The following is a 26066-nucleotide window of genomic DNA, read 5'->3' as shown; positions in this document are numbered from 1 at the left end:
TGAATAACCTCCACTGCATACATGAATCACCTTGTAGCAGATCTATACAGGTGGAGCTGGGGAAGGTGGAGGGTTTCTGAAGCATGCTGCAAAACTGCTATAGCAAGCATTAGTCATATATTTGAATGTTGAGCAGTGAGCTCATTGGCTATGATACAGGAGAGAACCAATTAGCTGTGCCATGTGATAATGATGGCATTATGTCAGATTGAGTTAGGCCTTTAGGGATTGCGATATCTAGAGTTTCATCCCAGAACTTTGTATTCCTCAGGCACCGTATTGTTTCATCAGATTGCTGCCACATTAAGGCTCTGGAGATCCTCTCGATGACACTTTTTGATTGGGCCTCAAATGTGCTTTTGTCAATATTCACTGTCAATATTTCATGTGCCGCAAAACATTCTTGTTGATGTGGTTACTGCAAGAGTTGACAGTCTTGAGTTCCTGCAAGAATATTTGGGACCATTTTGTAGGTTTCTCTAGGCACAGACATTTTAGAAGATGCCTAAAGGCTCTTCAGAGGGTTTCACAAGTCTAACTATCAGCAGTTTGATGTACAAAAAATGAGACAACTAATAATTAGCCTGTGTAGGTGCACCTGTGACAGAAACTATTTTTTCTTTGTTAATATGCACGGTGCATATTAGCACAACACTCTGCTAAATTAAGTTGGCAATTCAAACATTAACTGTTTGGCAGAACTTCAACAGCCAAGCCTTAGAAAAGATGAAACTGGGCAATCAGAGGCCTGATTTATCTCCAGAGCCTTAAATGAAACAATCACTGGCTGAAATATCACACAGATGTGATTAGTTATCTACAGGCATGAGTGCAGCATAACTGAACATTAACTGATCCTATAATAAATATATTCACATCTGTCAATCACTCCCTTCTCTTTAAGAAGTATATGTGGATAAAACATGGACTAATCAGTTAAAGAACAGACGTCAAGAGTGTCATATGAATTTTTAGAAAATTGTCTGTCCATCTTAAACAGAGTTATTATTTCTCTTAATATTTACTATATATATATATATATATATATATATATGTGTGTGTGTGTGTGTGTTACATTTATGCATCGCCTATAGTAGAGGGAAAGTGTTGGTATGTATTTTATTTTGTAACATTTATTTAGGAGAATATAAATAATATATTGAAAAGATATTAAAAATGGCAACGAGGAAATATAAGTATTTAAATATAGTAATATATAATGTTAATTAAATATATTTGTATATTTGTAATAGTAATATGTTTTTGTCCATTTGTATAGAAAAGAAATTCTGGGTTCATTACAAGCTAAGCTCAATCATCAGCATTTGTGGCACAATGATGAATTAAAAGACTACTTATTTATTTAGAAATTTAGGTTGAAGCACAAATGAATGGGGGCAGTGTGATAAGCCAAACATCTAATAAAATAACTTACATTACAGGGCACCTATTATGCAAAATCAACTTTTACATGGTGTTTAGACATAAATGTGTGTTGGCAGTGTGTGAACACAACCACCCTACAATGATAAAAATCCACCCACTTCTTATTTTTTTCTCATTAGGCATGCAGTTTTGATTCTGTGATGTCACATTGTTTAGGCCCCGCCCACGGTCGATGACTGACAGTCCTGCATTAAAGTAGTTTCCACCCTCAGAGAGTTGAGTTTGGTTGTATGCTGTTCGTCATTTTCTCCACGCTCGAGCAACTGTAACGTCAACAGTGTCTCGTAAGCAATCCCAGTGTTCTGAGTTTAGATGTAAGATTTCTTCTAACATCTGAGCCACTGAGGACACAGTAGATTACTTTTGTTTTTATAGGTAATGCGCCTCAAAATTGACCTAAATACATTTATGTCTCTGCAAATCATTTCACTCCAGACTGCTTTGTGAATGTAATGTCGTTATAGTGGTTAGCTAACGTTTAACCATATTTGTGTGCGTATGCTAAGTCCATTGATCAGTAGAAGCAGTGTTGCTTCTACAGACTGCTTATTGCTGTATGATAAGCAGAGATATATAGTCCACACCTTCTTCTGAAGACAGGATGGGAATATGCAGCTCATTTGCATTTAAAGTGATACACACCAAAACGGCTCTTTTTTTTAGACACGCCCCAAAAATGACATTTTTCAGGTGATCTATGTGGTATTTTGAGCTGAAACTTCACAGACACATTCTTCGGACACTCAAGACCAATACTGCATTTTGTAGACAGGAGCATAATAGGTGCCCTGTAATTCTGATAAAAGTTGTGCATTATATGAGCTTTAGATATTTTATACACTACCAGTCAAAAGTTTTTGAACAGTAAAAGTTTTTTTTAAAGAAGTCTCTTCTGCTCACAAAGCCTGCATTTATTTGATTCAAAGTACTGGAAAAGCAGTAATAATGTGACATATTTTTACTATTTAAAATAACTGCTTGCTATTTGAATATATTTTGAGATGTCATTTATTCCTGTGTATAAAGCTAAATTTTCAACATCATTACCCCAGTCTTCAGTGTCACATGATCCTTCAGAAATCATTCTAATATGTTTTTTCTGTTCAATAAACATTTTTATTATTATCAATGTTTAAAATAGCTGACCATTTTTTCAGGATTCTTTGATGAATAGAAAGATCCAAAGATCAGCATTTATCTGAAATAAAAAGCTTTTGTAACATTATGCACTTTACCATTCAAAAGCTTGGAGTCAGTATCATTTTTGGGGAAAAGAAATTATAGAAATTAATATTTTTATTTAGCAAGGATGCTTTAAACTGATCAAAAGTGATGATAAAGACATTTATAATGTTACAAAAGATTTATATATATATATTACAAAAGATTTCTATTTTTTTGCCCATCAAATCAGAATATTCGAATGATTTCTGAAGGATCATGTGACTGGAGTAATGATGCTAAAAATTTAGCTTTGAAATCACAGGAATAAATAACATTTTAGAATATATTCAAATAGAAAACAGTTATTTTAAATAGTAAAAATATTTAAAAACTGTAATTTTTTGCTATTCTTTTAAACGAATAAATGCAGGCGACAAGAAAAAACATTAAAAATCTTACTGTTTAAAAACTTTTGACTGGTAGTGTATGTTACTGCTGTTTTAGAATAAAGATATAAAGATGTAACTTTACACACAAGAGGTAAATAATATTAATAATAAGATTTTTTTCTCACACTAAATTCATGTAAATTTAGCGTGAAAACCTGAAGCTACACCAGGACTTCAAACAATAGCCTGTATGCTTAATAAGATATTATTCAAAAGTGTACAGCGTACAAAATAAACTGACTTTTGAAATAAGAGAGAGTGTGTTTCTTTTTTGACCGCACGGAGGAGCAGCTGCACCGCATACACGAGCCCGTCCAACGCAACACCGTGCACCAAACACACACGCTCTTTCTCCCTCTCTCTCTCCCTCTCACACACACACCCTCCTGTATAAACGGCATCTGCTTGTACACAGTCTCTCGCATTCTCGCCCTCCCTCTCATCTCTCATGTGTGCGCGCTGTCATTAACGCACGCACGCACGCACGCACGCAGACACCGCTGCAGCGCACGCCAGACGCGCTCGAGCACAAGGTTCGGTTCGGACATGATACCGGCGCGGACCCGGAGATGAGGCTCAGAAATGGCACCTTCCTAACAGTCTTACTATTCGGGTTATGTGGGCTTATATCGTTATCCTGGTACACCGCATTCAGCAATTCCAAAGGTAAGAGACACTGCAGGCTGGAGGCGCGTGTTTACGGTTTCGCTCTCTGTCCGAACGCATCGTCCGTGGAAATGAAATGCTTCTCTTGCATTCTGTCATGCATTCAAATGCGGCACTGAAGCGTTAGAGCTGCGGAACACTGAACAGCTGTTCAATGCAACGCTGCTGCTGCTGCTTGGCTTGTGTGTGTTTGTGCACCTTCTGTCTTCAACTGCTCCTCAAACTATCAAAGAGGCCTGTTGATGTTTACTGAAATGCAAAGGCAACAGTATATATTAGCTTACGTTCTATTTCGTTATTTACAGGTACATTTAGAAGCCGGTCTAGCCAAATAACTGTTTTTTGCATAGATGCTGCTTTCTTTTGGGTTTGACGGTTTTTACATATGCACTTTCCAAAGAAGGAACCTAAACCCCTTATCTGATCATTTTTTCTAGCAAATGTTTTGAACGCCATTAGCACTTCCTGAGAGGTTCCTTTGATTCTAAGCATGCTTGTAACAATCTTCTGATGGTGAACGTGTTTGAGTGTGGTTGATTTAATGAAGAAGGACAGATACATTTGAATCTTGACATTTGTTTTCTTGCTTGGATGTGATGGGTTCTTCCTGTTTACATCATGATGATTGATATCTCATAACCTTCCATAGAAGGCTTACAGAACTTACAGAAAGTATGTGACATTTGTTAACTATGATAAATGGGTAAGATGTTTGTGTGGTGCATTACCTAAAATTGCTCAGTTGGCCTTTTCAGCATGCTTCCAGTTTCAAATCTTATTTATATCAAGCTCTGTATATGCCCACATTTGCTTTCAATCCATTTATAAATTACACTTACCTTTTTTAATACATGGTGGCAGGCACTATGAGAGCAGGTGTCAAAATCGACTGATTTCTTTTTGTTTGTTTGTTGTTTTTTGTTTCCCTCTCCAACACATCTTTTCGTCTTTTCTCTTTCTGTCCTGTCTGACTCTTTAGGAGTAGTTGAACAAATCAAAGCAGATGTACTCTGGCTAATTGCTTTTGCTTTAAGTGCAATGCAGCAAAAAGTTCTGTTGTTGTTTTTGACACAAACCTTTCGTTTGCATTTGTCCTGCCTCTTAATCGACTGATGAATGTACTGTAACTGAACCCTCCTGATTTTTTTTTTCCGCTTAAGCACTTGAATATCTGCTTTTGCTCATCTCATCTGTAGACACCAAACATCTCATTCTATTCCCAAACCTTAATTGTTGACATTAAAATAATTAACGTTAAGTGGAGTGTTTTTTAGTTTTAGTTTTAGTTATAGTTAGGAAACCCACACAAAGCTTGGTGCATATGCTGTAACACACATCTGAACATGAGTTTGTACAGTAATCACAGCATATTGTGGAGACTATGAGCTGTTTTTTAAAGTTTCTGAATTTCTCCACTACTTTTCCCATTTGAAATGATTTGGACTCTTTATTTTATTTTTTTCTTGCTAGAAGAACCTTCAGCACCCTGATGTGTGTGTGTGTGTGTGTGTGTGCGTGTGCGTGCATCTGTGTATGATGATGTAGTCCATATCATGTTGTCATTATTTCTACCCTAAACAATTCAACTCCTGAGTCTTTTTATGTCTGAATGGACTCATCACAAATGGTGACCTCTAAGGTTTTCAGTTACAGTAGACACACCACAGTAAGTGAACTTCTCTGACATTCGTTGGGTGAACTGTAAAGAAATGTCAGTCATATTTCACCTTAGTATCGAAAAGTAGTTTAACCTACTATCGTTCGCTGTACCACGTGTGGGACATTTAGTTACATTTTACAGGAATGCTAAGGAGTTAAAAATATATTTAAATATATTTTCAAATTACTAAGGCTGTCAAATGATTAATCGCGGTTAATCGCATGCAAAATAAAAGTTTGCCTAATATATGTATGTGTACTGTGTGTAATTGTTATGTGTATATAAATACACACAAATTAATGTATATATTTAAGAGGAATATGTTACGTACCAAATATTTTTATTGATATATAATATCTCTCTTTCTCTTTTATCAGGGATTACCACAGCGGAGTGGTCAGCACAGCCGATTTGGCACATTTTTTACAGATTATTTATATATATAATATAAATTCTATAAAAATGATAATAAATACATATACTTGTACATATTTCTTAAATATATACATGAATGTGCTTGTATCTATATATGCATAATAATTACACACAGTACACATATACACATACACATATATTAGGCAAACTTTTATTTTGTATGCGATTAATCACGATTAATCGTTTGACAGCCTTAGTAATTTGAAAATATATTTAATATTTTTAACTCCTTAGCATTCCTGTAAAATTTAACTAAATGTCCCACACATGGTACAGCGGAACAATAGCAGGTTAAACAATTTTTTGATACTAAGGTGAAATATGACTGACATTTCTTAACAGTTGTTGTAAGATTTACTCAAACTTTTTTATTTTGTATGTGATTAATCATGATTAATCGTTTGCCAGCCCTAAAAATTACACATGATCCCTTTCAGGGCTACTCTAAATAAAAAAATGTACATAATAATAAAAAAAAACATATTGTGGTATTTGTTTGGGATTTAATTAATGCTGATTAGTAACAAAACAGCATTGCGTCTTCACAGGATGATTTTCATTAAGTAATCAAGTCAAGTCACTTTTGCTTATATAGAGCTTTTAACAATAGATTGTGTCAAAGCAGCTTTACATTATTAAATAGGAAAAATCTTGTGTAGTAATGCAAAAAGAAAATAGTTTTCATGTTTTCATAGTATAAATGAAAATAATAGTATAAATGCAATATCTTATTTTTTTCCCCAAAATATATTTATTGGCATTAGAAACATTTGTTTGAACATTAAAGGCACAATATGTAAGATTTTTGTTATTAAAATACCCAGAAACCACTGGAATAGTGTTATATATTTTGTTGACTTGTGTACTTACATTATCACAAATGTTTAAAAGAATGTTTAAATCCAGAGAAATAAGCAATTTTAACTAGTGTAACGGACCGTCTCATTGCGTCGCCTGCCAATGATGTCTTATTTTATTTTGTAGAAATCAAAAGTGATGTTTTATTTTGTAGAAAACATGGAAACCCCAAAGACACTTTAATATGTTAGTATTCTATTAGACAGATGACGAACACACTCAAATGTATCTAGTATGATAAAACAGTGCTGCTTTTTCCATACGCATGACCGTAAGAAGCGGACGTGGTCGCCTGTGGAATAATAAAAGCTTTGGCTTTAGAGCCGTGTATCGCACTCGTCCTTCATTAGCAATCGCTCCAGCGTCCTCGTTTCGCTTCCACGACTTTCAGCCCATACTACAGTGACCTTAATAAGTTTTTAATTCATTAGCTCGTCCATGGACATGATTTCTGTCCGAGTCCCGACAGATTGCTTCGGCTGATTCCACACTCAATCACGGCATCATCAAACTACGCCTTTGTTTCCTTGTTTGTTTAAATATGCACCCTCTAGTGGTGAAAACATTCATATTATGCCTTTTAAAAAAAAATGTGCGCACACACACACACACTCACAAACACATGACAGAATATTAAGACATCCGTAACCAATATTTTAAAAATATTAAACATTAAGGGCATGTTTTATGTGTAATTTGGTAACGGAAGAGTCGTAAGCTTATTGTCAGATAGCCGTCGTGTGGTGATGCATTGCTGGAGCTGGAAGAATTAAAACACAAACATCTTGCACCTGTCCAGACATGCCTGTTCAACACACTCTGACATAGGCATAATTTACCCTTTATAATTACATGCCTTTGTAGTAGATATCTTGTGAGCTCATGCCAGAACTTTCCAAGTAGTATTTATAGCCTTACAAAAAGGGGTAGTTAGAAATGAGAATCATCATTTATTTGTTTATTATAAAGAGAGCTGTGAACATTCTGTAAGTAACAGTGGAGGAAAGAAAGTCATACGTGTTTGGAATACATGAAGTGACAAAAAAATGTCATTATTCGGTGAACTATCCTTTTAAGCCTGGAGTATTTGGGAAGAGGCTGAGTTGACTACCAGTAAGAGTGACCGCAGTGCACACAGAGTGAGATCTGTACACTTCAGGTGAATGCTTTTCCAGAGAGATGGAGAGAAAGCTCTTATTATCTGCATCCTGAAAGAGATAAAGATCCAGCTTGACCTCTTGATCCTTCCCATTTACTTCTTGTTTAGTGTCTTTTCTTTCCCCTGGTTGTTCACTAGAGTAGTGAAGCCCAGCAGGTATCACGTTGCTTTTCATTCCAGCTTAAGCTGATGCGATATCTCAGTGATACTCCCCAGTTACCCAGAATCCTCCCAGCAGAGATGAGGCAAGGAATCTGAGCAACCTTGTATTGATTTAGTCTTTGGAGGGGGAAAAAAAAACTGGAAGATAACTAGAGACATTGTGGGTCTTGCAAGAATTAGCATTATTTACCAGTTCGTCCAAGGCTTTAGTCGCTACTGAAACTCTAGTTTCTCTGCCAGTGTTTCTACAAATACAGATTATATCCAGTGTTGGGTGTAACGCGTTACAAAGTAACGCGTTACTGTAATAATATTACTTTTTCAGTAACTAGTAGTGTAAGGCATTACTCGTCTGAAAATGGTAATATTATTACAGTTTTCCCGAGCTAGTTACTTGCGTTACATTTGCCAGTAGCACCTTCATCACACACAAGGCACACAACACAGAGAACAGAAGGGAAGGGGTGGGGGCGTGAATGGAACAGTGATTGGTCTGGGTTTGGCACGAGGTATCATTTACCATCACCGAATGGTCGACACCCGGCAGCCGGCAGCAGAGCGGCACCCGCAAAGACAGATGGGGAAAAATGGAAGCGTCAACAACGGCAAGCTCTTTTTCAGAGGAAGGTTCCCAGTAGCGCTGCACAATTAATCGTATCGCAATCGCAATGTCAGCCTGTGCGATTATATGACGGCAAAATGTTGCGATTATATTAAATAAGTTTGGACTTGAGAACACCTGCTTTTTTTTTTTTTTTGGATTTGGATTTGAGATTACTGACACTGACCAGAGAGAGGTACTGTGCAAGAATTAGAGGCCCTGTTTCACCTGGTATTAACATGCGTTTTCTGATGCGTCGATCTGATCACAAGTGGACAATGCTAAGTACAGGTGTAAATAGGGGTGTAAAACGTTTTCAGCTTGTCCACTTTTGACCACATCCACTTTTCAAAATCCCGTTTGTGTCCCCCTCACTTTCAAATTCGTTTGTTAAATTAATGTCTCGTATTGTAGAAAGCACGCGCAGCGCCGCTGAGAATTCGCACGATCCTTAAAACGAAACCGAAAGTAAAACGCGCACACGCCTTCAAAAGCAATTTTAATACGCGCTTTTAGAGAGCGGTTCCACAGTGCGCGCAAATTAGGCTACATAACATATATATGTTGTTATTTGTATGTATCCTATAATAGGTTGTGTAGTTGTCTATAGCTCTGTATCAGGCTTAAAAAAATTGGTCTCTATTTGCACTTTGAACATTGAGAGAGTAGCCTAGCCTACTTTGATTATGGCTGCACTATTGTTTGCACTTAATACAGCTATTCTTTTGTTTAGACTATTTTTATTGATACTGTTTTTGTTTATATTTGTAAAAAAGATCTTCAGTTAGGAGGTCAAACGTTCTAGAAGCTCATAATTCATGTACAGTTCTAATGTCTGAAGAGAATCACATGAAGTCATACAGGAGAGACGCCTGTCAGTTGAGTTTGTAATGTATGTAAATGCAGGAATGTGGTCAGAAGTGGTCGAAAGTGGACAGAAGAGATGGATTAAAACGCCAGATGTAAACGACTGTGTCTCCATTGTCCACTTGTGATCCGATCGACCAAAAACATATCCAGTTGTTGGCGTAATAAAGACCCTAAAGAACACTCCTCCTTTGTATCTTCTCCCTCCATCTGATGCATCTCAGGCAATTATAGAGTAATTAAGAAAAAAAAATGTAACTAGTAATATAACTAGTAATATAACTAGTTACTTTCTCCAGGGAGTAATAAAGTAAAGTAAGGCATTACTATTTTTGAGAGTAATATGTAATATGTAATATATTACTTTTTTGAGTAACTAGCCCCAACACTGATTATATCTCAAACCCTATAATATTTTTTGTATTTTTTTTTTCAACTGAGTACTGTTCTTGTACTCAATTGAACTGAATCCATATAGAGAATACAGCGGTTCTCACAAAAAAACAAAACAAAAATGTCCTTCAAATCAAACGTTAAATACTTGACATGATAAAATGACAAGACATGCTAAATTTTGTCAGTTACATATTTGTCACACCCCACAACTGCTGAAATGCTACTGTTACATAAACAGCAATAAAGTTAACTGTAAATATCAGAATGTGGTTTGTTAGTGTCACATTAACACACACTGAGTATGTACAGTTGGATCACGTTGGCAGTGTGTTAGCCAAACATTTCCGTCTGTATTTGCACTATACTTTTCTGGACTTAAATGTCCATTTCCCACTTAGTTTTTGAGAACCCAGAAAGCCTTTCGAGGTTTAGTTGCACACACTTGTGACAATGTGCCATGTCACAAAATTTAGGGTGGGTAAATCAAAAGTAGCACTGTTCAATTAATCAAAATGTGATATGGACAAGTGCCAGTCTGTGAATGAGTGAGTTTCATCTACTACACATACTGAAGCACTTGTGACACTTTCTTTATCTGCCAACACTTCACCAGCATTTCACAATTTCTTTGGATTAAGAAACTCAAAGGAATAAAAAGATTTCATATGACCCTGATTTCCACCAGCCATGTCTCACAGGAGTCATTATTTCAGTTAAGGGGAGGCATAGATTACACACTTCATCAGCTGAATTTATCAAGGCAAAAACAAGCTTGGTGTTAAAGGAAATGTTATTCAAGGACGCATTGCTTCTAATGCTAAGGTAATACATTTGTCTCTTTGTCTTAAGTGCGTGTCAAAACACGTCTCAGATTGCGTGCTAGTGTGAGTTTTCACTTATTCTAATTTATTATGTTATATTGTGTAATAACCTCTGGGTGCTGCTCTGTTATCAATGTGCATCGGTCCAGCCAAAAAAAAAGGCTGAACTTGACAGAGAGACTGCGTTTTGTTGATGAAAGCCGTTTACATTATTTACAGCCAGGATCTGTTCCTCTGCACATATCAGCTACTATTTTTGAGTCATGCTTCATCTTCTTAGTGATTGCTCATGTTGACTAATCGTTTAGTCGTCTAATAGCAACCAGCTCATTAGTAAGGTTGCATTAGCAAATTACGCAGTTTTTTTTTTAAATTTTTAATATTTTCATTAGGCTTTACAGGAGATGCATTAGAGACTTCATCACCTGTAAATGCCTTGGGTGTTTTTTAACTTTCTTGACAGTGTTGTTATTTAGCATGCCAACAGTAACTGTTGGACTGTCAGCACTCTAAAATCACTACAAATCCTATTTTTAAAAATTGCATATTGATTTGCACTTTTTTTTTTCTTTTTCAAATATAAATATGCAGCAAAGCTGTTTTCTTCAAATATGCAGCATGCATTTTTTTAAATAAGAAATAATACTAAAAGCCATGCCTGTCTGATTGGTGGAATTTTACCATTAACATGTGTGGCATCATATGTAATATAATTTTTTTTTAGTAGGAATTCCAGGTGATTCTTCAAAAAATGATCAATTAACAAATAATCATAAGAAAAATCGGTTCTCCTATGGAGAAAGTTAACTTTTTTTTTTTTTTTTTTTTTTTCTGGAACCCAACTGTGGCACTTTAATTTTTTTCTATTTATTCAAAATTTTCACAAACTTGTTAACTATATTATTAATATGCAATATGCAAACATATCTTGCTTCTCAGATATGTTTGTGATATATTTTGTCATTTAAACACCTTTTATAATGACGTGGCCATGTTTTCGCTGTAATGCAGAGAAATTAGATCTGTCAGATTTACATGTAACATGTAAATTCATCCATTTCGTACTTAATTCAAGAATAGTGTAAGAACTATACAACTAGCGACCTATACAACGTGTTTCTGTTTTGTGAATAAAACACATCATCAGTTTATATTTGAGAGGTTTATTTTTGCTTCTTCCATAGAAAGAGACATGCACTGAATGTTCTAATAACACTGGTGTGACTGTTCACTTTAAAGGGTTAAAAATGGACCCTGGCATTCTGTTCCTGCTTCCTTTAGACAACCAGTTGACTAGTTAAATACATAAGAAAATACATAATTTTGTAGATCCCTAAGTATTAGAGGGGCACTTGCCAGTGTGAAATCTGTCATCATGCTGCTGTTTAGTGCTGGGGTCAACAACCTTCTTGACAAAATGCCATTTTTAACTTTTCTGATTAACCACTATGCAGTACACTTTTACAGTACATAATCATTATTAAATGTTCAGATAAAACATTGTATTTGATTATCATACAAATAGTGCAATATTAAATATTTCTGGAGCAGTTTTTTTTAAATAAATTGTTATTAATGTTTAAATTAGACTTTGACTAACAGATATACAGTGTAATCCTACTAAACACCACTGTATGTGTGTGTGAATGATGTTGTTTACACAACACGGTCATTGTAATTTGTGTGTGGAATGTTAAGAACTTTGTATACTGACTTTAAAATAACCAGCATTTATAGCTGTAAGTTATTTGTTGCTAAGAGCAACAAATTCAGAATAAACTGTAACTGCTGGGAGGATTCTGGGTAACTGTAACTGTAACATGCACTCAATTGTGTGGCGTGACTGAAGCTAAGCGAACTTATCCTATGCGAAAGCACAGCGCAGCATTGATCTGAAGCGCCTCGTATGCACAGCGGCCACGCGAATGGTAGACTAGCAAAGGTTAATTCTCACACTTTAATAGTATTTACCTCGTAACAGGCTGTGTGACTACCTGAAAATGTACCTGGTTATGAGTTTTCTCTATTGCTCACGTGCCAGTGATTATCCATCTACGGTCTAGTGTTGGTACCATAGGTTGCCAACCTCTGATTTAGTGGCTCATGTCAAGTCTCTGATAATCTGGTCTGTAGTCTTATGTATTTGTTTATTTTTACCTGTCATCCCACAGAAAAATATAAGTCTATAGCACAAGCACAGGTCAAGTTAAGCACCAAAGTTTACTACTTGTTTAAATGTATGCTGTCTTTTCACAGCATACTGTTGCTTAGAGACTTTTGTCATAGTAGCAGCCCCAGAAAGGGCCCCCAAGGGCTTAAGACTCTATCCCGTTGCCAGAGTAAGTGTAACAAACAAAATAGCCATGTGACAGTCTGCAAGAGCAGTTTGTTTAAAGATCTGCTATCCTTAAAGTATGAAGTAGTTACTTAGTACACTTTTATAGTGATAGATTAACACAATAAGTGACCAGTAAAGTAAAGATTCACTTGATTTTAGCAGGGAATGTGTTTTCTTGTAGGAGTTTATAATTTATGTTAACTAGAGTGATAAACTTGTGTCATTGTTAGGGTGGGTATTGCTTGTACTCAGTCCAGATTTGCTGTGCCTGTGTGTGTCATCTGGTGTGAGTCTTGCACCTTTGGAAAGACTTGAATTATTTAGGACTGGAGTGGCTCTAGACCACTTGAAACCCTCCCTCAATAGAGGCCTGGCTGTAAGAGAGCCAGTGCTCAATCCAGATGACTGAAGCCCATCTAAATATTTAATTCATCCAAGGCCACAAATTCTGAAAAAGCACTGATCAATTTGCTGCAAATGCTAATGAAGGTTTAGACTTCTACCTGATACTAGATTGTTTGGAGCAGCCTCTGGAATAAAAAACAAATTTAAACTCTATGTACTACTTATAGTTGTGATTTTATTTTTTTTCCCTTATCTTTTTTCTCACCAGTGCTGCATTGATTTGATCAAAAATATAGTACAACAGTAATATTTTGAAATGTTGTTACAGTCCAATATAACTGTTATATAACTGTGCCAATGTTAAAATGTAATTTACTTCAGCCTTTAGTGTCACATGATCCTTCAGATCCTTCATTCTAATATGCTGATTTGCTGCTCAGGTGACATTTCTGCTTTTAGTAATGATGAAAATAGTTGTGATGCTTCACATTTGTGTGAAAATCATAATAAATTAGTATTTTTCAGGAAGTTCAAAAGAAAACATTATCTTCTGTAACATTATAAATGTCGTTACTGTGACTTTTTGCTGAATAAGTATCAATTTCCTTCAAGAAAAATGCACTGACTTTTGAATAGTAGTTTAATCGCTTATTTTACACGATATTTACGTAAAATTCACTAAAAAAAGAAATGCTTGGCAGGAATGACAAGAACAGGATTTGTTGCACTTCTCTTTAGTAACGTGAGTAGATCAAAGCTGATAATCATAAAAAATAGCAAAATTTTGACTGATTAATTGACCTGGTTAATATATTTCTCTGTAGCTCTCCCTAGATCAACCTCTGAATTAAATATATAAATTTTGAAATACTCACATATATCTATCACATCAGTAGGATGTTTCAGTGATACCAAAGCAAAATCTAGATAACATATATAACATAATAAATCAGCACAATGCCAATATATACAATTTATTAACTATAATATTTTTCTGAAATGCTACAATATGCTATATAATAGTGTAGACTATAAGATAGAGTTCTCATTAAGTGAAATAAACTGCTTGTGGTTAGTATATTATTTTTTTGTATTATATGTGTGTTATGAAACGGCTCTATGTAACAGTTTCATTTTGACCTGTTTCAGTCGAAGAGAGGTTTATCCACACTTTATCACACAGTCTGTGTGTTGTGACGTTATGATGGGTTGTGCAAGCAAATTCACAGTGTGTGTGTCTCTGTGTGTGTGTATCAGGGGATGTGCCTGTAGGCAGGAACAGTCTTGTCTCTCTTAATTTAGCCCCAGTGATGCAGCTCATGTAGCCCTTTTCTTTCACTTATTATATGATGTGGCACTCTGCCAAAGGCTACATTATGCAAGCCACCTTCCCTCCTGACAGCACCCACTTGCACACACACACAGCGACACTGGATTGGAAACGCAGGTTAGCAGGTGGCATCGTTTATAATTAATGCAACTGATGTTTTACCTGTGATTTCCACTTGGAGAAACGCAGGTGTGTGCTCCCCATGTGCATTCATCGTTTACTTCTGTTTCACTGTGGAGCAGTCTGTCTTGTGAATGTTTACAAGACATCCACCATCCTGCAACATTGAGAAGGAGTAACCATGCAAAGCTAGAAGTCTCCTTTTATTATCAACGCAGCTGACAACTACAGTGTCACAATTTAATTATCTTTGGCATGCAGTATAGATGCAATATATATTATAAATAATTGTGAATGTCTTAGTTAACAGTTGCATGGCTCTATCCTAAAATGTAAAAAACAGCCAAAAGCTGTTATATATGTGGCCGAATGTCTATATTCCATGTCTTCTATAGACATGTGATAGCTCTATGTGAAGAACAGAAAGAAATTTAAAGGGATAGTTCACTAAAAATGGAAAATTCTGTCATCATTTACTCGCCCTCAGGTTGTTATAAACTTGTTTGAGTTTCTTTCTTCTGTTGAGCTCAAATCATGATATTTTGAAGAATTTTGGTATAAAACTGTTGACTGTAGCCATTAATTTCATAGTATGAAAAAAATACCATGGAAGTCGATTGGGGCCAGAAAGTCTTTTTTTGTGTTCAACAGAAAAAAGAAACTTAAAACTTAACTCTAATCACAGATCAGATCATTGAGAAATTAGAGCTGGTGAAATATTAATATATTATATTATATTATATTATATTATATTATATTATATTATATTATATTATTTGACCCTGGACCAAAAAACCAATTTTTCTCAATATTTAGATTTTTTTTTACACCCTTAGATTCCAGGGCCCTCATTTATCAACAATGCGTAGAAAAGATTCTATATTTTGTCTTACGAATGAAAATTAGAATGTGTGCAAGTACAAAAAAATCCATATTTATCAAATGTTCGTACGTGGTTCTTACGCACATCAGTAAGTAATCGTTGATAAATTCCACGTGTTCTTAAGCACCATGCTCATTCACGCTCATGGTCATTTGCATTTAGAAACGCCTCCAATAATGTTGACAACACCTCCCTTTATAAATCACGTGAATGTGTAATGTCCTCACCGAAATCATGGTATGTGACACCGACTGAGAAGTCCTTCAGTGCTCTCACTAAACAGCTCAGCGCGGCCTCTGAAAATGCGTTCCCTGTGCAGCGCATGGTTTGCTGAATTTTCCAGCAAAGCGAGATCAGCCATGACACTATAGCTACATTTCAAATAAAAAAAAACAAACAGACAAAAATGTGTATCTTACTTAGTATTTTTGTCTTGTTTCTAGTCAAAATATATAAAAATTCTAAAAAATCTAAATATATTTACTAGATAAGCAAAAAGACTAAGATATTTAGTCCTGTTTCCTGGGGTAAAAAAAAATCTAAATTAAGTGCATTTTGCTTAAAATAAGTAAAATTATCTTTTATATCTTTTATAGATTTTCACACCAATTATACCAATGTTTAGCTTGATCTATGAAATTATTAATTGAGTATTTGTAGTCAAAGGACACAGGAAACACGCAGCGGCACTTTCTGTTTGTAGTATCACTGTTCTACCACTAGATTCTCTGCATGCTCAGAGTTGTGCTTCTATTTACACACATTTCTACATATAAGTACAAGTTGGTAGATCCCACACTTTGCGTGAAACTGTTCTTACGCACACATTACACACACATTCGTGTGTACGCACTGTTGATAAATGAGGGTCCAGATTTTTAAATAGTTGTATCTCAGCCAAATAGTGTCCTAACAAACCATACATCAATGGAAAGCTTATTTATTCAGCTTTTAGATTATGTATACATCTTAATTTAAAAAAAAATAATCCATATGACTGGTTTTGTGGTCCAGGATCACATATATGAACTATGCAAACAAACTGATACACTAGAATTGATCTTTTTTTTTTTTTTTCCCTTAAAGTGTCACTTCAGCCAGAATGAAAAAAAAAATTCATCGTTTTGTATGATGAACAAAAGTTTTCCTTGACATATAAACGTAGGCCTGTTACTGATGTACTGGAGGCATTTACTATTTGCACTCAGGATAATTCATCATCACTGCCCGTCTAAGACGTTGTCATTTTAAAAGTGCCAAAAGTTTTTGTTTTGGGTTAGAGTTTTTCTATAGTAATTTTAATAGCCTGTATAAAATAATAGAAGTGTGGATAGCTGGACAAACTTGTGTGAGTGCGTGTGTGGTCCTCTTAGTTGTTAGTTAGTTATCAGGAGAATAGCATGTGACTAGAATAGACCATGTGGGCATTGCATGTGATGTCTCACACACGTTCAGACGGCAGTGTCAAGCCACGGTCACACCAGACTTTGAGCGTGTAAAAAATTGCTTCAGACCCACAGCAATGCAAACCATGCTGCTTTAAGTTTGTTCTTTGAATTGATCTGTGATGCTTAAATCCTCTGTTTGTCAAATAGATCCTCTATTGGTGTTTGCGCTGTGTAAATTTGTAGGTCGTAGTTCACTAAACTCAACTTAGGTGCACAGTGTAAGACAAAAGTTGTGTTTCTGAGAAAAGTGTGTGATTTGTGCAATCTCTATTTGGTTACATTATGCATGCTTAGTAAAGTGTAACTCTCTTTTTTTGTTGGATTAGTGTGCCAAAAATACACTGCCATTCAAAAGATTGGGGACAGTACTTTTTTTTTTTTGTAAATGAATGCTTTTATTGAGTAAGGACTCAATTAAGTTGCTCAAAACTGACAGTAAATACATTTGATGATAAGTAATGAACATTGATGATAAATAATGTTTCTTGAGCAGCAAATCAACATATTAGAGTGATTTCTGAAAGATCATGTGACAATGAAGACTGGAGTAATGAAACTTAAGTAAAACTGAAAACATGAACTGCTGGTTTCGTCTGGCCAGAGGAGAACTGGCCCCGTTGACTGAGCCTGGTTTCTCCCAAGGGTTTTTTCTCCATTCTGTCACCGATTGAGTTTTGGTTCCTTGCCTCTGTCACCTCTGGCTTGCTTAGTTGGGGACAACACATTCTCACTCCCAACTCGTCAAATATTGACGCTTGGTCAGGACCATTTGGCGTCACTTTTTGACGCACACGGTACCTCTTTATTGTCATTTTTCGACGTGCAGGGTCCTTCATTGCTTTATATAAAAAAAAGCCTTTGCATCATAATGCTGACGCAAAAGGCACTGGGAATTTTATTGTCATGGTTAAATTATATATTGGGTAATAATATTGCCATTATTGCATATATGTTGGGGTGTGACATTTTTATTTTTATTTTTGATCCAATGTAAACAGTCACAACAGTTTCATTTACATTACATTATTTGCACATTTACGAGCACGTAACCCAGCTCCTGCCCCTAAACATACCATTTGTATATGACAGGCAGATACAGCTACAGTCATAATTTATTCAAAAAGTATTAATATTCCAAGTCTTCAGAGGTAAAACAATTGATTTGTGAGAGAATAGACGTGATCGCCGTCTTCGTCCGCCGTAAAGCTCAGTCTGTTTGTGCGTAAATTTAAAAAATGCCGCCAGAAGAAGCGTTATGTCAGCCTTGTTTGTGAAATGCCATGGGCTGTGTCTCGTAACCGATTGCGTCATGCTAATGTTCAGGAGTATCTTTTTAAATGAGATGTGAGTGCGTTAACGGAGCAGGATCATTTTCAGCGATCAAAATTTTTTTTTTTCTCTTTTCTTCGCATAAAGATATCGTGTGGCCTTAGAAGACTCGGAATGCAACACAACTTATTTGTAATGCTTTTATACTGCTTGTTTATGGTCAGTTTCTGCAATAAATAACTGTGCCTGTACTTATATTTGCCTGTTACGTGTTTAGTATTGTTCAGAAGTGTATAAGTTTAGGGTAGGGCTGGAGTTAGGTGCTCCAATGAAAGTACAAATTTATATAAAATTATTTATATCCATTACCATTAAATTAAGGCAAATAACTGAAATCAATGGAGGGCCCTGCACGTCCAAAAGTGATGCTAAAGGGGTGCCTTGAGCGTCAGAAAGCGACGCCAAAGGGTCCTGACCAAGTGTCAATATGTGACGAGTTGGGAGTGAGAACATGTTGTTGGGGACACTTAATTTCCAGTGATATTGCTGACTTGATTGCACAGATACTGTCTGAGCTGAACTGAGCTGGATAAACAGTGACATCACTGAATAAAACGATGAACTGACTTTAACTGAAAATTGAGTGTTTACTATTGTCCTTTTGCATTATTGACATACTGTTTTCCTATTTAAAACTGTAAAGCTGCTTTGACACAATCTGTATTGTTAAATGTGCTAAATAAATAAATGTGACTTGACTTGGCTTGAAAATCAGCTTTGATCAAGTTTTAATATATATTTAAATAAAAAAAAGCTATTTTTCATTGCAGTAATATTTCATAATATTACAGTTTTACCATATTGTTGACCAAATAATATAGCCTTGTGAGAATGAGACTTTGAAAAACATTTTAAAAATCTTACTGATCTCAAAGTTTTGACCTGTAGTGTACATGTAAAAATGTAGTTCATACCCACTATTACTTTCAAGTTGTGAGCATGTGAGGAGCATGTTTTAATTTCTGAATTAAACTTTATTTTGAAGGTTGTTAGAGATGTCTCCATAAAAATGTATATATTAATTCTGTATGTAAAATGTATATATTAATTCGTAAAAATTACCTTTATGATATTATTTGTAGAAAACTTTATACCTTTAGAAATATTTTTAAAAACATTTGTGATTGATTAGGATGTATACACTTACACGATGTGTACACTCAAGTGTAAACAAAATGTTGTTTGTTCTTAAACCACTATATATATATATTTGTTTTTTTCAGTATCTCTCAACTTTTCACCTGTAGTTCTGTATGCTCTACTCTACCGTTTGTGTGACCTCTGTGAATGGTCTATACGTTGCCGTTTCATGAAGAGATGGTGTTTGCGCTTCGTGTGTCTTCAGAGAACCATTTAGCACCTCCCCTTTTTCTTTAGAGATGTGATATTGACGGATTGCACTGTGTAGTCTGTGTTCAGATTTCTGCCCTTGCACACTGTTTGCGTGGATGTGACAATCTGATTCAACCTAGAGTTTAACCTCTTGTGGAGGCCGTTGTGCCTGCTTGTGAGTTTTTCTTTCATCCCTATCTGTCATCCTTCTATCTCATTTGTGTGCTTGCTTTTCATGCTTGAGGTCTGTCAGGAGAGGTCATGTTTACCCAGAGCACACTAAAGCCAGGAAGGACAGATTTTCCCACAAGGCGTTGCTCCTGCGACCCCTTCAGAGTTCACTCTCAATTTCTCTGTCATACCCCATTAGAGCCCCAGACCTTTGATACAGGCCCTGACACCCACACAACCCTGCACTGAAACTGAGAAATACACTCGCTCAAAGAAACAGGAATGCTCTTACTGATCCCTGTTAACAGAAAAACCTTTAGACGTGAGGAAGTAGACGGCTGAACACTGCTGAAATTCAGTGTAAATGCTCATTCACATTAAGAAGAATAACTGTAAGGATAACTATATTAGTGTCCACATCGACAGACTGTAACGTTCTGTTTATTAAAAGTGCAGTTTTGTCATCTGAAACTCTAAATGCTTAAGCTTTTTAAAGTCAGACATATTCTGATTGGCTGGAAAAAAGGATCTAGTTCCTCAGTGTCATTATCGCTGTTGTGGTGGTTTGAATTTTTTTGGGCAACGATTTATAATTGTTTTCACAAAGATATCTAGACCTGGATAAAACTGTCTGTTGTCCATTTCCATTCATCTCAGTGACAGTTGTTCAGGTAGTACAGGTCCCCTGAAGTACGAAAACCTGCTTGCTGTAATCATTGCTCATGAAGCAAAAAATATCATAGTGAAGCCCTGAGGACCCTCAGGACTGTGTGTCAAGGTCAATAAGGCTCTTAAAGAGCAGGTCATATGGGTTTTTGAAAATATCTCCTTTGCAGTTTGTGATGTAGCTATCCTTTAATGTCAACGGTCTACAAGGTTGTTAATCAAAAAAGTGCATGATAAATAAAGATATTGTCTCTCAAAAGAAAGATATTTTCAAATCTTTTGCCTGTTACCGATATACGTCACTAGGTAAAATCTTAGCATAATCCCCACCTGCTGCGAAATACGAACAGTCTGACCTGCCCACACACACTTCCGCTAGTTAGTGCGTTTACATCATGTCAAGAAGATGCTGTGTTATGCACTGTGAAAGCAAGTTATTGTTTTCATTGCTGAAAGATGATAATGTGAAGAATCAGTGGTTAAAATTAATTTTTTCCACGATTCCACAGCAATACAGTTCAAACCTTTTGTTGTGTGCTCATCATTTTATCGAGGACCGCTTCTTTAATCTTGGCGAGTTTAACGCCAGTTCGCTAAACGCTTGCCAATGAAAGATAAGTTCGTACCTTCTTTATTTGGACCAACAAGCGTCTCTGAACCACAACCTATAAGTACGATTGATACATTATGTGTATATTTTCAAATGAGTGCTCAAAATATCTTTTTTTTTGTGCTAATATGTGATACCTATACCTATACCTAGTGGAGCTTTAAGTTTCCAGGTAAACCACAAAATTACTGTCTTACTGAAATGGTTCTGATAATTCGCTGTGAACCCAATATTTCCTAAGAATGTGTCGATTAATGTAGATTGTCATTGTTCTAGTTACTTCGTTTAATAATAAAGAATGTACAGAATGTACAGAATTTTGTATTTCTGTGTTCTTTCATCGGTCATGTTAGCACTCGGTTAACGTATCCACCATTATTCTTTACAGTTTAGCAGCTAAACTTTAGCTGTGGGCACGATTCGCTTGCATAAGTATTTAACGAAATATTTATTTTATTATTTTAAGAATGGATTGGAGCACTATATTTTTGTTTATGTAAAGGTGCATGCTGTGTCAATGGTAGGGCTCACTAACTTGCTCAAGTACTCCTCTCTGTACCAAATCACAACAGACTTGGCCAGCCAAATGTTTTGAAATCATTGAGAAATGACTCTAATTTTAAATGTAAATTCTGAGAAAATTACAATGTTTTCTGACCTTAGATGCATTTAAATCTGTTGTTGGTGACTCCAACACAATATTAGGACACTTTAAAATACCATATGACCTGTTCTTTAAAACCACATGACTTTAGTTAAATGTAAACCTTTTTTTCCTAAATGTTTTTCAAAATATGAAACCACTGTGAATTTTATTCATGAAACCATCATGGATCCAGAGTGAGAACATGGCACATTTTTTAAATTATTTAAAATGATCTTTATTTGTCATTGAATCTTTAATTGTTCAATGTATTCTAAAAGTTTTGCGAAACTTTCTTAGTGTTCAAATGATTACTTCATATGTTTTTTTTTTTTTTTTCAAATGATTTTTGCTTAAACATGTCTGTTGATTAGAGATCAGTATTTGTACTCCATGTGGTCTCATAGATTGTATTGGTCATCTTATAACTGCACATCTGGATCAATAGAGCTGATTAGCTTTTGCCACAGCTCATGTATGACCTGTATGAGTGTTTGTCCTAGTTTGTGATGAGCAGGCTTCAAATTAACATTTGCCAAGGGCGTTTACTTACAGTTTGTGGTGTGGCTGCTTTTAGATCTAATATAGTTGGATGCTTCATCTTTCAACAAAAGTTTTTTTTTGCAAACTCTCTGTTAAGTCTGTACCTCGAAAACAATATGCAGTCAAATGCTCTGAATAAACATATAACATATATTTGCGTCAAAGGGAATGTTTCTTTACTTTTCTAAATTCGTCCTGTTGTCGAATAGCTCAAATAGCTCAAATACTTGGAGAATGTCAGAAATTGACTGGGCATCTATATACTGAATCCAGTGTAGACAGTAGGTGCGTTTACTTGGAGCATTGTAATCGGTTTAAAAGTCCAATCCGAAATTAAAATGCTTCATATAAACACCTCAATCGGAATAAAAATGCTTAAACCAAATGAAATTGTAATCGGTTTGAGAGGGGTGGGATAAACCTTTCTATAAACTGAACACAATTGAAATTCTGCCTTGTAAACACGTTAAACCGATTACTTTGCAATCGCGAGCCTTGCTCCCCTGTCCATCCTCTACCCTCCTTGCTAAACCTGATAGATTTCGAAAGCGAAAGTGAAACCGGTAAAACCGGCGCACATAAGAAAGTGACTGTACGCGTTCGCGATCGTCAGCAGCTGCACGCGATCACAGATTGCACGCTTTGATCCGTTGTTCAGCAACTCTTGGTAAGAAATTGTGTATTTGTTTCATTTAAGTACAGTAAAACTTTTTAGTAATACAGTGCAGCTCATTTCAGAGGCGCGTTACAGAGGGTCGTACTCTTATTTTATCCCTTACTGCTTTAACATTAAGAAGTTATGGCGATATGATGATATGTGTTGATCAGCTGGCTGAGATCAAGCTATATTGTGTTTAGCATTTTATCTAGTAGATATATCTGTGCAACTTAGTTATTAGAAATTTGGTTCTGTGTGTGATACGAAGACGGCCGTATGATTTCTATGAGTGAGTATGTGTCCTGTTCTTCCCACATTCTAAGCAAGTGCAAGCAGCTATTAAAAATATTAACACACATACTGGTGTTTTTTCCTCTGGTGATTTGTATTTGTTGTTATGCTATTTGTGTGTTTAAAAATTAAAGGCGCCGGCACATATAAACACTATATTGGATTAGATAATGTCTCATGTAAACAGTCCACCGTAACTTTCAATCGGAATGATTTTAATCAGAATGACAAAAAAAGTATACATGTAAACGTGGCTATTGTAGGTGATTATAATGGATTGTATTTAATTTTGACACGACATTTGCATCCAGTGTAGATGGGTATCAGCCGTTAAGTGACGGCAGTGGGTGCAATGCTGTAAAACTATTTGTCGACGTCTGTAGTCACATGCAAATGCTTTTTGTCTGTGTGATTTGCTTGTGTGATAAATGTATTTTGCCCAAACAAGCCTGGTTAAATTAATGCTTTGTTTATAAAAAGGATGACATTTAATTCTACAAAACTTGCAAGATGCTTTAATAGTACAAAGACCTCCTAAAAGTAAAATTAGATTTCTAATGTTACGACCCCTTTAAAAAATGCCTATATAATCCCATTTCCTTAGGGACAAACACTTATTTGTAATCTGTATTTGTAAGTAATGACCAGTTGGCCAGCAGCCTGCCATTTTCTCACTTCACTGCACCCACCATGTGCAGATGTGGCATAAAGGTAATTACTCATTTTAGTGATTTAATAATTGTATGTGAGATCTTTGCAGAGATGCTTGGGTAAAATGCTGGTGGGACAAATTATATGATGAAACACAGTAATGAAGATACGGTTAAAAAGCAGAGGGTGACCTTTAGGGTCGCGTCAGTGAGGAAGATGCAGTGGAGCGTGTTTATGTACACTGGTTGACTGAGAGTGTGTTCATAATCTATAGATAGTTTGATTCCTGCTGTGCCAGCCATCTGTTCCTTCAAGAGTTAGAACATATTTATGTTTGTGTGGCAGTTTCACACCTACACACACTGAAAAATATTAGTCATTTTAATACTATGATTAATTGGTTAAGCCATTACCCTACCATATACTATGGAAAAAAGGTAAATTTCACAAGACATATAATGTACATGTAATTTTACTGTAAAATACAGTAGAAAGATTTTTTTTCATGCAGGTTTGGAATGTATTAAAATTCAGGTTGTAAAAAGTGTTTTAAATGTGTATATATAGAAGTGTTTTTATGATTTAACACTATTGGCAGAAAAAAAAACTTTTTAATTAAACATGTATATTCAAAAATGTTTGATAATGATTAGGAAGTGTACACTCGCATGTATTAAAAAAGGAACAGAAGACATTTTAAGTCATAAATATTGACAGTTTTCTTGTAAATGGTATAGAAAGTTTTTATGATGCTAACTTAAATACAGTGGTGCATTTATTTATTATGGACACTCATGTCATTATATTATACAGACTTATACTGTACATGTCATTTTATTCTACAATACTGTAAAGGTACTTTTTTCATCAATGTTTATCACATGAGGGTGTCAGTATGCATATTTAAATAGTGATATTTATATATATATATATACTACAGACAAAAAATGCTATCCTGTAAATCTTGTATTTTCTGAAATGACTTTCTGCCCATCACTACTTCCAGTTTTTATTCTGTATTTTTTTTCACCGTATTCTAGCTGATGCGTTTACGCTCTTTGAGGGCTGATCAGTAAGACTTCAGTGCACATCTTACTGTGGTTTTGTCATACATAGCTCACCCGACCGCTTGGCCATTGTGTGTGTTCTTTCTCGCCAGCCATCTGCCAGTGTAGCACTTCCCGTGCTGTCAGTTCAGCGGGCACGGATCCATGCGAGGGTATGTTGAGGGTAGGAGGGACCTGCCTGATTCACTGATGTGAGCTCAAATGTGCTTTAAATGAATTCTAGGCTGCTCGCCCACACGCTAAGTGTGCCACATAACAAACACGTGCACAAATGTACACAACAACAATGTGTTCTGTCTCCACCTTGTAGTCAAATACACAGCCAAATGGAAACAAAAATTTGCACCTCTTGATTTTTTTAAACATTTTTTTAAAAAGGAGAGAATCTCTAGATCAAGCAAAGACAAAGTGATGCTGTGGTTTCACACTCTGTGACAGAAGATTGGCAGTTATCATATAATGTTGTCTGCTTGAACAACTGTTTGTTAATGCTAAATGTCAGTGAAAAACTATGATGATTTCTCAGTAGAATTCAGTAGGAATGTGTCCTAGGCGTAAGTCAGCATTTTAGCTCTTCCGGTTTCATCATCCTGAAGTCAGTGGATATTTTGAATAGGTCCAGAAACGTAGTCAGAAACACTGACCTAGCATATGCTTAAAAACTAAAGTATACTTTGGGCTTAACAAGTGGCTAAAAGTGGTATTTAGAGGCATTAAATGTCATTATGATAAACAAGAAGTTCTTCCTGCTTACTAGTCCAGTTTCACAGCCTCTTTGTGTTTATACTTGGGCTCTTGCAAACTATACTAATCAAGCTGGTAGGTTTTAAATTGAGATAGAGCTGTGGGAAGCTTAGTGGTGGCGATGTTGAGATCGTGTTTCCGTGCTGCAGTTTATTTATATCCTAGCTTTAGCTTTCTACTTTACTCGACTTCAGAAGTTGCATTCATGCATAA

The 26066-nt window shown here is 35.7% G+C and overlaps 1 protein-coding gene across 1 annotated transcript in view; it reads left to right on the top strand.

The window, feature by feature from the left end:
- Positions 1–3444: 3444 nt before the first annotated feature.
- The window catches only part of mgat4b (alpha-1,3-mannosyl-glycoprotein 4-beta-N-acetylglucosaminyltransferase B), a 160672-nt gene continuing 138050 nt past the window's right edge, over positions 3445–26066 (top strand). The window contains exon 1 of the mRNA XM_051104441.1: positions 3445–3725. Coding sequence (XP_050960398.1) covers positions 3629–3725 — 97 coding nt within the window. The 5' untranslated portion in view covers positions 3445–3628. The remainder of the gene's footprint in view (positions 3726–26066) is intronic.

The sequence above is a fragment of the Labeo rohita genome, unplaced genomic scaffold, assembly GCF_022985175.1.
Source record: "Labeo rohita strain BAU-BD-2019 unplaced genomic scaffold, IGBB_LRoh.1.0 scaffold_72, whole genome shotgun sequence".
Lineage (NCBI taxonomy): Eukaryota > Metazoa > Chordata > Actinopteri > Cypriniformes > Cyprinidae > Labeo > Labeo rohita.
This window is presented reverse-complemented; position numbering and strand designations above follow the sequence as displayed.